Source organism: Panthera uncia, assembly GCF_023721935.1.
Source record: "Panthera uncia isolate 11264 chromosome A3 unlocalized genomic scaffold, Puncia_PCG_1.0 HiC_scaffold_11, whole genome shotgun sequence".
Lineage (NCBI taxonomy): Eukaryota > Metazoa > Chordata > Mammalia > Carnivora > Felidae > Panthera > Panthera uncia.
The window spans coordinates 59,846,284-59,858,661 of NW_026057578.1; the positions used below are offsets into that span (position 1 = coordinate 59,846,284).

The 12,378-nt window shown below is 37.1% G+C and overlaps 1 protein-coding gene across 4 annotated transcripts in view; it reads left to right on the forward strand.

Moving 5' to 3' along the window:
* Positions 1 to 12,378, forward strand: part of MGAT4A (alpha-1,3-mannosyl-glycoprotein 4-beta-N-acetylglucosaminyltransferase A) — a 115,531-nt gene that overhangs the window by 60,559 nt on the left and 42,594 nt on the right. For all 4 annotated transcript variants that reach the window (XR_007462169.1, XM_049651390.1, XM_049651392.1 and 1 more), the window contains exon 5: positions 6,294 to 6,427. Coding sequence is in view for 3 of the 4 variants with exons in the window: in XM_049651390.1 (XP_049507347.1) it covers positions 6,294 to 6,427 (134 nt within the window). In the remaining variant the exon portion in view is untranslated. The remainder of the gene's footprint in view (positions 1 to 6,293; positions 6,428 to 12,378) is intronic.

A 12,378-nucleotide genomic window follows, 5' to 3' on the forward strand; every position in this document is an offset into this window, starting at 1 on the left:
CTCTCTCTCTCTCTCTCTCTCTCTCTCTCTCTCTCTCTCTCTCTCTCGTGTGTGTGTGTGTGTGTGTGTGTGTGTGTGTGTGTGTGTGTGATAGGTTTTTTATTTGTTACCATTAGGTTCATTTAGAACATCTCATGTGGATGTCAGTCTATAGTAAATTGATGGTTAAGTTTTTGGACCCATTTTAAAAGCACTGAATTTTTGCTACCCCATTCTTACATATTATGTATGTGATGTCATACATACTTTTATTCTATTACTCTCTTGACTGATTTTTATAGTTATAATTAATTTTACTGCTTTTGTGCTTTAACCTTCATACGGTTTTATTAGTGATTATCTACTGCTTTTATTATATTTTTGTATTTACCTGTGAAACTTTTTTCCTTTCATAATTTTCTTACACTTAATGGCCTTTTCTTACTACTCAAAGAATTACCTTTAACATTTTTTTTGTAAGGCAGGTTTAGTGGTGATGAACTCCTTTAACTTTTGTTTATCTGGGAAACTCATTATCTCTTTTTCTGTTCTGAATGATTGCCTTGCTGAGTAGAGATTTCTTGATTACATATTTTATCCTTTCAGGATTTTGAATATATCATGCCACTCCCTTCTGCCTTGAGGAGTTTGTTTTAAAATCAGCTGATAGACTTATATGGTTTCCCTTATATAGAATGGTTTTCTCTTGCTGCTATTAAAATTCTCCCTTTATCACTCCTTTTTGTCATTTTAATTATTATGTGTCTTGGTGTGGAACTCCTTGTGTAAATTTTGTTGGGGGCTCTCTGTGCCTCCTGGGTCTGGATGTCTGATTCCTTCCCTAGATTAGGGACATTTTGAGTGATTATTTCTTCAAATAACTTTTCTTCACCTTCCCTCTCCTTCTGGGATCCCTGTAATGTGAATGTTACTACACTTGATGATATCGTTGAGTTCTCTGAACCTATTCTCATTTTTTATTTTTCTTATTTTCTTTTTCATGTTCAGCTTGGATGTTTTCCATTACTCTCTCTTCCAGATCACTGCTTGGTTTTACCTTCTTAATTCTGCTACTGATTTACTCTAGTGTATTTTGTATTTCAGATATTGAATTTTTTATCTCTGACTGGTTCTTTTTTATATTTTCTGTAACTTTGTTGAGGGTCTTACTGAGATCCTCCATTCTTTTCTCAAGTTCAATGAGTATCTTTATGACCATTAATTTGAATTCTTTATCAGGCATTTGCCTGTCTCCATTTCAATTAGCTCTCTTGCTGTGATTTTGTCCTATTCTTTCATTTGGGCCATATTGTTCTGTCTCTTCATTTTGTCTAACTCTGTGTTTGTTTCTGCATATTAGAGAAGTCAGCTATATCTTCCTGCTCTTGCAAGTAGTAGCCTTATGAAGAGGAGGTCCTCTGGTGCCTTGGAGCACAATAACCTCTGTTTGCCGGAACCAGGCACTTCAGGGGTATCTCCCATGTGGCTGTGTAGGCCCTACTGTGTGACTGAGCTGCATTTGCCTTCAGTCCATTTGACTGCAAAGGCCCACTTTACCTATTTGGGGCACATTGGACAGGATTTAGTGTCTGTGCTCTTAGTGGGCTTTTGTAGTAGGTCAGCAGTCAGACCAGGTGCCTGCCATTAAGTCCATGTGGTGGGACTACAGTCGCAGTGAACCGCAGGGCACTATCTCTGTACTGTCAGCTATAAGGTTTGGCTGCTGGGACCGTGAGCACACTAGTTTGTATGGTTATAACCCCCTCTCTCCAGGGCAGGAGTCACTTTGGAGCGGCTCTGGTCCCTGCTAGGGTTGCTTGCATGATGCATTGGGGCAGAAGTGGAGGGGCCCTTGGGTGGCTCAGTCAATTAAGCATCCGACTTTGGCTCAGGTCATGATCTCGTAGTTTGTGAGTTCGAGCCCTGCATCAGGCTCTGTGCTGACAGCTCAGAGCCTGGAGCCTGCTTCAGATTCTGTGTCTCCTCCTCTCTCTGCCCCTCCCATGTTCATGCTCTGTTTCTGTCTCTCAATAATAAACGTTTAAAAAAAAAAAAGTGGCTTTGGAGGGATGCCTGCTAAGTGAGGTGGGTCGGATGGGGTGCCTCTGAAGGGGTGGGGCACTTGGTGGGTGGGGCAGAGGTGGGGCACTTGGTGCTAGCAAGATAAGTGGGGAGTGTTTGTGCTGGTTCCTGCAAGTGTCTAGATATGTAGGCAGGGAAAATGGGGGAGACAGGGGTAAAAGAATGGCACTTGCTAGCACTTCTGTTCTGGGAGAAGTCTCCTGGAGATTCCTTCCCCTGCAGTGCAAAATCTGAGATACCCTAGGCACTTTTCAAACTGCTGCTTCCTTGCAGTGTCTCTGCAGGGTTGTTATGCTGGCTCTTTAAGCATGGGGACTTAGCTTCCTATTGATCTCCAGCTCTCCTGGAGCTAAACCACCTGGTTTTAAAGAAACTGGAGTTAAGTACCTCTTGATTATAAAAACTCTGGAAGTTAAGCCCCACTGGTTTTCAAAGCCAAATGTTATGGGGACCCGTCTCTCCAGTGTGGGTTCATGCCTGTGGTGCTTGGTATGGGTTCTGCTCCTTTCCCTTCTGTTTGGGGTTAGTCTTACTGGGGTTTGGTTCCTAGGTGCGTTTCCACCCCTCCTATGCTTTTCAATGTGGCATTCTCTGTGATTAACTGGAAAGTCTGTTCTGCCAGTCTTTGAGTCTTTTTCAGAGTTAGTTGCACTGATGTAGCTTTTGTCTCAGTGTGTCCATGAGCTCAGGATCTTCCTACTCTGCCATCTTCCCAGATGGGACTTCCCAGAAGTCCCAATATGACAGATCTCTTGAGCTCCTGGAAGCTCTTCATCTCAAAATGGAAGAGAAGACTGTGGCATAGATTTTTGGGGATATCTTTTAAACCATTTGGATCTTAGTATTCTTTTTTTTAGAGGGGGGGGGTTGGTATTTCTTTTTAAATTTTAATTCCAATATAGTTAATATATAGTGTTAAATTAGTTTCAGGTATACACTATAGTGATTCAACAATTTTATGTATTACTCAGTGCTTATCATGGTAAATGTCCTCTTTATTCCTCACCACCTATTTCATTCATTCTCCCACTCACCTCCCTTCTGGTAACCATCTGTTTTTGGTTTATCTCTTTTTTTGTTTGTTTTATTTCTTAAATTATACCCATGGGTGAAATCATATGGTATTTGTCTTTCTCTTACTGACTTATTTCACTGAACATTATATTCTCTAGGTCCTTCCATGTTGTTGCAAATGGCAAGATTGCGTTCTTTTTAAGGCTGAGTAATAGTCCATTGTATAAATATACACCACATCTTTATCCTTTCATCAATCTATGGACACTGGGATGCTTCTGTTATTTGGCTATTGTAAATAATGCTGCAATAAACATAGGGATGCATATATCTTTTTGAATTAGTGTCTTCATATTCTTTGGGTAAATACCAAATAGTCCAATTACTGGATCATAGGGTAGTTCTATTTTTAATTTTTTGAGGAATCTCCATACTGTTTTCTGCAGCGGCTGTACCAGTTTGCATTTCCATGAACAGTACATGAGGGTTCCTTTTTTCTCCATATCTTCGCTAACACCTGCTATTTCTTTTGTGGTTGATTTTAGCCATTCTAACAGGTATGAGGTGTTATCTCATTGTGGTATTGATTTGCATCTCCCTGATGATGAGTGATGCTGAGCATCTTTTCATGTACCTGTTGGCCACCTGTATGTCTCCTTTGGAGACATTTTTTTCTTTTTTTGAGAGAGAGGGCACAAATGAGCAAAAGGCAGGGAGATGGGGGGAGAGAGAGAGAATCCCATGAAGGGCAGAGAGAGAGATGGGTGGGGGGAGAGAGAGGAGTGGGGCTCAAACTCACCCAATGTAGGACTTAAACTCACAAACCTTGAGATCATGACCTGAGCTGAAGTCAGATGCTTAACTGACTGAGCCACCCAGGCGCCCTTTGGAGAAATATTTGTTCATATCTTTTGCCCACTTTTTAATTGGATTATTCATTTTTCTGGTGTTTAGTTTATTCTTCATATATTTTGGATACTAACCCTTTATCATACATATTATTTGTAAATTACCTTCTCCCACTCAGTAGGTTGTCTCTTAGTTTTGTTGGTAGTTTTTCCTTTGATGTGCAGAAGCTTTTTATTTTGATGTAGTTAATTTTTGCTTTTGTTTCCCTTGCCTCAGGAGACACATTGCTAGAAAAATGTTGCTCTGGCCAATGTCAGAGAAGTTATTGCCAATGCTCTCTTCTAGGATTTTTATGGTTTCATGTCCACATTTTGGTGTTTAATCCGTTTTGAGTTTATTTTTGTGTATAGTGTAACAAAGTGTTCCAGTTTCATTCTTTTGTATATAGCCAAATTATGGATCTTAGTATTCTTATTTGCAGAATCATGGTGGTAGATTCATTGAGCTATGATCTTCGAGCTTCCTTCTAACTTTAGAATTTCATGACTTCTAAGTATTTTCTAGCATTTCCAATAAATTGTTTCATTATTAAGACTTAAGCATTTTTAATATTTGTAAAATATATCTCTACTGTTGTATAACAGCATATTAAGGCTTTTTTAAAAATTTATTTTGAGAGAGAGAGAGAGAGAGCATGCGCGCACAAGTGAGCCTGGGGAGAGGCAGAGAGAGAGAGAGAGAGAGAGACAGGGAGGGAGAGAATCCCAAGCAGGCTCTGCGCTGCCAGTGCCAAGCCTGATGTGGGGTTTGATGCCATGAACTGCAAGATCATGACCTGAGCCGAAATCAAGACTTGGATGCTTAACCAACTGAACCACCCAGGTGCCCCAAGATACTAAAGCTTTTTCAAAGGTGTTATTTAAAAAAAAAACAAAAAAACCTTTCTGAGAAATACAGTCCTATTGTAACACAATATATGCATTCCTAAAATTTATGCTATGCTGAATTGTGCAATAAAAGAAGAAAAATGAAGTTAATATCATAGTTAGAAACTTTGTCAATTACACATACAGAAAGCTAAGAACATAGTAAAAACAGCACAGTTTTACACATGTTAAATGATTAATACAAAAGTACTATAATCAATATAGTACTCTACCTTGAATAATACTTGAGGTTTGCCTGTTAAAATGTACTTCAGAAGGGTTGCAGTTTGGAAGGTTTTGAGAGGTGATGCAATCTGGTGGAAGTTTCAACACCAGCTGTGGATAGGTGTGGTTCTTAGCATGCAGTGAACTGAGGCAGCTGGTAGAGGTTGGAGGTATATACCATTCATGTATTTCTACATTGCTTAGTTCAGTTTTTTGAACTCATTTCAAGTGGATGCAGTTTTCTGTTTACCTAGTGAATGCTTGTCCCAGAGGAGAAATTGCATGTAAACAAATGTGAAATCCACATTATGCTCAGATATTTGCCTGATGTATTAGTCACTCAGGAAAAAATTTGCATTGGAAAAACAAGCATTATAGTAAAACTGGATGTAATTTTACACTTAAAAGAAGTTGCACAAATATACACAGTGTTTTCATATACCTCACCTGATTCCCCTAAATGTTCGAATTATGTAACCATAATATAATGATCAAACCCAGGAACTTTGTATTGATGCTATAGTATTGACTCACCTTAGATCCTATTCAGATTTTGTCATTTTTTTCATTGTTTTTCTTTTTCTGTTCCAGGATCCAACTCAGGATTCCATATTTCATTTAATTGTCATGTCTCCTTTGTCTTCTGCCATCTTGGACAGTTCTTTCTTTGTCTTTGCTGATCTTAACGCTTCAGAGAGTACCTGGACAATTATTTTGTAGATTATCCCCCTAATGTGGATTTGTCTGATATTTCTTCATAGTTAGGTTGAAGTTTGCATTTTTGGCAGGAAAACCACAGAAGGGATGTTGTGTCCTTCTGATTGCATTGTATACATGGTATCTGAGATGTTAATTTTTAAGATGTGTTCAGTGTTTCTTGTAGTTGTATAATTTATATTTGTTTACACTTTATAGTCACTGTTTTTAATGTGAGGTTTAATGTCTTCATTTTTATCAGTACCTTGACATATTTTATGGATAAGCCCTGTAAAAAGGATTATACTGTTATGGGTATCCCTTTATATCCTCTGATTATTTTTCTTTGTAAAGTAGTTTATTTTGTGGTTTATTTTGATTCCTTAATTATTGAGTAGTACATTTTGATTTTTCAGTTATTTCTATCAATTTGAGAGGGTATAATCACTTTTGAAATATAGTGTTATTCTATACTGTCTTGTGAAATATTTTTATATAATTACTATCATTATTTTGTTTCAGTGTCAATAGTAATGGGAATTCCCACAGTGAAGAGAGAAGTTAAATCTTACCTCATAGAAACTCTTCATTCCCTTATTGATAATCTGTATCCTGAAGAGAAGTTGGACTGTGTTATAGTAGTCTTCATAGGAGAGGTAATTATTTAATTCTTATTATTTTTTTTACCACATATAATCTATAAGAGTTGAAACCATAATTGAATGTTTTAATATGCTTTTATAAACATCTTTTTAAAATGTGATGAATAAAGTTTAGATAATATATTCCTTCTCATAGTTAAATGTAAGTCTAACTGGTGTTTGCCTTAGCTTCTCTCCTGCAGTAACAATCCACAAACAGTAATCTGTTGTGAATAGGATAATATTATACATATAAATCTTTTAAGAGCAGTGAATTCCTTAAAAGGATAATGTTCTTAATGTTTTCTTTAATGTAGAAGTGAACACATGCATACTGTTTAAAACTATTACAGAAATGTATAATGAAAATTTACCTGTTACTCCTCCATGTAGATATAACTACTATTGATATTCTGAAATACATTTTAAGATATTTTTCCTGTGGCTTGTATACATATATATAAATGGGATTTTTCTCTATATTTTTTCATATCATGGACATTTTTCTACTAAAACAAATATCATAACATCATTTTTTTATGACTGCTAAATATTCCATTGTATGGTTTAACATAATTGATTTACTTTCTGATTGATAAACATTTAGACTGTTTCCAAATATTTGCTCTTTTTTTTAAAGACTGTACTGTGCATTACCCTAAGTAAATTGTTGGGCACGTGTGTAGTTACTGATGTGGGATCCAGTCATAAATGTGGAATTGCCAGGTCATAGTCTATATACATTAAAATGTTCATACATGGCCAAAATGCCCTGCAGAAGCTGAACCAGCAGGGTTCCACCAGAAGGGAGAAAGCAGTTTATCCCTCTTCCAGCAATCTGTGAGAGAGCCTGTTTTCCTGTCCTCACACTCTGTTATGTAATACTAGTCTTTACATTTTTATGCCAAGTTGATGGACAAAAATAATATACTGCTTTTGTTTAATTTGGATTTCCTTACAAATGGGATTAAGTATTGGTTTATGTGTGTCTTTTGACTATTTGTATTTATGCAAATTTTATTTGTTAATCACATACTGTATGTCGGTAGAGATTGGTACAATATCCTTGGAAAGCAATTTGGCAATAGCTATTAAAATTTAAAGTGCTATACTCAGTGACCTAACATTCTGCTTCTAAAAATTGATCCAATAGAAACATTTGCACATGTGTAAATATATTCAGGCTCATACACACATTTATATAGCTCCTACATATGCATTAATTAGATGAATAGAGAAAATGATCTTGTGGAATATACTCCAAATGATTAGTAGCAGATATCGTGAGAGTTGGGATTATGGGACTATGCCACCTTCTCTTGTATACGATTTTATAAAATTTTGAGCCTGTACTGATTTTAATGAGGGAAAAAAGCCTTAACACTATGTAAGAAAAAAATATACACTTACATAAAGGAAAACCTCAGTTTTTTTCTTCCATACGGGAAGAATTCAGTTCTTTCCTACTGTGTGTTTCTTCCCTGTGTGTCTCTACTTTTACGTAAGCAGTTTATTGACACTTCTGGTCAGCAAATGTGTGGAAGCTTCCCTCCACACCAAGCAATTCTCTGTGACAGCAGCTAGGTGTCCTACAATTTAACCTAATTCTGATGCTATCTACCTGAAATTAGCATCAGATCTCCTAGGTTAAGGGATTAGTCCCACAAAACCAGCCCCTACCCCCACATATGCACATATTTCTGATGCCAGTTGCAAGCCCAGGTTGTCACTTGTATTTCTGACCAACTAACTACAGATTGGAGGTTCCAAAGACTCCCCCCTGTGCCTTCTTGAGTTCAACTAACTTGTTAGAGTGCCTTACAGAACTCTGCACAACACTTAACTGTTTGCTAATTCATTAAAGGCTACAGATGCACATCCAGATGGAAGAGGTGCATGGGGAAATGTATGTAGGAAGGGGCATGGAGCTTCCATGCTGTCTGAGGGTGCCACTCTCCCAGCACCTTCCTTTATTCACCAGCATTGAAGGTGTCCAACCCTGTCCTTTTTTTTTTTTTTTTTTAGTTTTTTTTTAAATTGTTTTTAATGTTTATTGATTTTTGAGAGAGACACACACAGAGTGCAAGCGGGAGAGGGGCAGAGAGAGAGGGAGACACAGAATTGCAAACAGGCTCTGGGCTCTGAGCTGTCAGCACAGAGTCTGACGTGGGGCTTGAACCAACAAACGGTGACATCATGACCTGAGCCGAAGTCAGATGCTCAACTGACTGACCCACTCAGGCGCCCCCCTTTTGGGTTTTTATGGAGGCCTCATTACATGATTTATGAAATAATGATTTATTAAATCATTGGCCATCGATGATTGATTCAACCTCCAGCTCTTCTCCCCTTCCCAAAGGTTGGAGAGGGGTAGGACTGAAAGTTTCAACCCTCTGATCAATGGTTGACTCTCCTGGCAGCCAGCCCCCATCCTTCATTGGGGGGTGTGTCCAAAACTGATCTCATTAACATAACAAAAGACACTTTTGTTGCTCTCATCACTTAGGAAATTCCCAGGTTTCCAGAGCTCTGTGCCAGAAATGGGACAAAGACCAAATATATACGTATTATTATAAATCACAATATTATAACTTAGAAGTAGAATTCCGTATTCAGGCACAGATGTGTGTACATCACTCAGATGTAATAACATGGGTTTTGGAATCAGACAACCCATATTCAGGGCCTGAATTCTGTCACTGCCACTTGAGTAGGTCATTTTTTCTCTCTTCATCCTGTTTTGTCATCTCTAAAATGAGAATTCTGCTATTGAGCCTTTTAAGCTCAACAGTGTTGCCTGCAGGTGCAATGAGATCACACACGGAGAGGTGTCGTGCGCTGACTGCAGTTTAAGTGCCCGCAGTAATCTGATCTCCAAAGACTCCTCTCCTGAATTGCAGTATTTGTATATGTATCTATATAGAATTTCAGTTATTTGTAAGAAAGTCTATTCTGAACAGAATAATTTATAGAATCCATTGAATTGCTTTTAGGCAATTTAAAATTATTAATCACTGTATTTGATTCTGCCTTGATTAGTAGTTTTAATCTAAGTGTCTGGTAACCTGTGGTTCATTAACACTAGTAACAAGTGCATATACTGTGGCTGTGACCTGATCTACAGTTTGCATGGTCCAGATCTAAACTATGTCTCTAGCATCCTTCTAAGCCCATATTTTCAACTGCCTACTTGATAACATTAGTTGAATGTTTTATGAGCAACTTTTAATCTCTCCATAACTAAGTTAATCTGATTTTCTCCAACTGCTTCTCTTCCAGGTTTCCCATGTGTTTATTAAAGGTTCTTTACATCATGGAATTAATAGTTCTGTGTTCCAGTCATTTTACTCTTATTTTGTTATGTAGACCTCAGTGTGTTCTCAGTTCTATTTGTGTTATTCCTTAGCCTGAAACATTGCCTCTTCCTTCCTCTTTTTTTTTTTAAATTATTTTAAGTTTATTTATTTATTTTGAGAGAGACAGAGACAGCGTGAGTAGGGGAGGGGCGGAGAGAGAGAGAATCCCAAGCAGGCTCCACATTACCAGCGCAGAGCCCAAGGCAGGGCTCAAACTCACAAAACCGTAAGACCATGACCTGAGCCAAAACTGAGATTCAGACGCTTAACTGACTGAGCCACCCAGGCACCCCTTCCTTTCTCTTTCTTAATCATCCTTAAGCCCCTCTGGGAGGAGAAGAGAGACAGAAAAGTAGTTACTAGCTCTTTGTTCTTTGTTCTTCTCTGGTGATTTCTCTCTTTGGGTCATTTAGGCATAAATGATGAGACATTTATAGAACATGCAAAGTTTTGAACAGTTGACTCTTGATGTATTGTTTGAAAGTTCACTAGCTCTATTCTAGAATTGTAGGAGTTAAGAGGAATAAATTCCAGTTGCTCTGAAGGATCCATGATATGATCCAAGTGTGATATTTAGATTTTAAGATTATATCATTTTTGTGTTTACTTTTACTTACTACTTTTACTTTAATTATAACCTTTGTATTTTAATGATCATTTGTTGTCTGTATGCCTCCCTATTATATATTTTATAATTTTTCTTGTACTGTATTATCATTTATATTATTTCTGCCGCTCATGACCATTTTTGACAAAACATTTTCCTATATTGTACTCTGGATTTTAGCAAAATTTGTTTTTCCTGTTCTATATAAGAATAGAAATATAAGTATTTGGAGAATTCTCTATTTTATGAATTTTGGTGGGAGGAAACTTTTCTCCCGTTATGAAACTAAAAATGTTAGATAATTGCTTTACCAGTTCAGGCCTATGACATGAACTCAGCCACTTGATATTCCTATCCTGTACTTTGAGTGGAGCTTAATTATTTTCTGATAACACAGAAAACCCAAAAGAATAAACAAATTATTAGAAATAATAGGGGAATTTATCAAGGTAGCTGGATATAGGTTCAATTTATATTTCTGTATGTTAGTCACAAAAAAATATTTTTTCTAAATATATTTTCTAAAGAAGCAGGGATTGTGGAATATGTATCAGTTTGGGATTGTCTCATGTTTCCTTATGATTAAATTCAGGTTTTACATTCTTTTAGCAAGAACACCATACAAGTGATATGGTATTCTTTTTCAGACTGTCATATTAAGATGATGTTGATATATCTCATTATCAGCATTGTTAACTTATCACACTTGATTAAATTGGTGTCTGACAGGTTTCTCTACTATAAATATACTCTTTTTCCTTATGTACTTAGAAGCTTTCTTTTGGAGTGATACCTTGAGATAATTGCAAATATCTTGTTTCTCCTCATAACTTTTTCCCAACTAATCATCCTTGATGATTCTTGCCTGTAACAATTATTATGTTTGCTGAATGGTGACTTTCTAGTTCCTTTCACATTTATTCATTGGAATTCTATAAGGAAAAGCTATCCTTTTGTCCAATTTTATTTATTTTGTCAATTATTGATATCAGGGTGCTCTTGTGGATATTACTATAAATTTTTTACTTTGTTACTAAAATTGTTCCATTTTTGGCCATTGACTGTCCTTTGGAGTTGGCTACTCTGTCCTTTCAATATGTCCCATCATTTTTCCTTATATTCTAGCAGTGTAAGATGTTCTAGGCTTATCTTGTATTTTCCCTACCCCAAACCTGGAATCAGCCATGTCCCCAAGCAACCTGGTTCTATTAATTGGAGAATAGTATTAGAAACCAAGACCTGGGTTCTAGATAGGCTCATTGCTTCTGAGGGATCAGTGCTTCTAATCCTTTCAGTGAGCAGAACTAGGAAATACTTGTATGCATACATACACACCTGTACATCTATCTAGGTCCTATGTCCATCTATCTGTATATGTTAAAAATTATGAGTTTGTTATGATACCTTTGATCCCAATGCAGTACTGTAGGGTTCATTCTAGCCTCTTCCAATTCCTTATTCTTAATTTCCCCCTCAGTGGGAAACTTGGCTCTTGTGATTCACAGTATATCTACTTAACTTGCTTAATCCTAAGTAAACGTAAAGTAGTTTCTGAATTGCTAACCTATTTAAATCTACTGATTAAAGTTCATTTTCCGGGGTGCCTGGGTGGCTCAGTCGGTTAAGCTTCCGACTTCAGCTCAGGTCATGATCTCACAGTCCGTGAGTTTGAGCCCCACGTCAGGCTCTGTGCTGACAGCTCAGAACCTGGAGCCTGCTTTGGATTCTATGTCTCCCTCTTTCTCTGCCCCTCCTCTGCTCATGCTGTGTCTGTCTCTGTCTCAAAAATAAATTTAAAAAATTACAAATTTTTTTTAAAAAGTTCATTTTCTAATTTCTTAAGAAAGGTCTATATAACCAGTTTTCCCTGAGGTTCTGTGCAGTCAAAAATGTTATCTTCTGTCTTTATTCTTCGCAAAAGTATAGAAGCTTTTAGTCACATTTTCTTTTTTGAGGAGTTGGGGTGAATGGGGAGTAGTGCTTCTGCTGAGGCTAGCCAGATG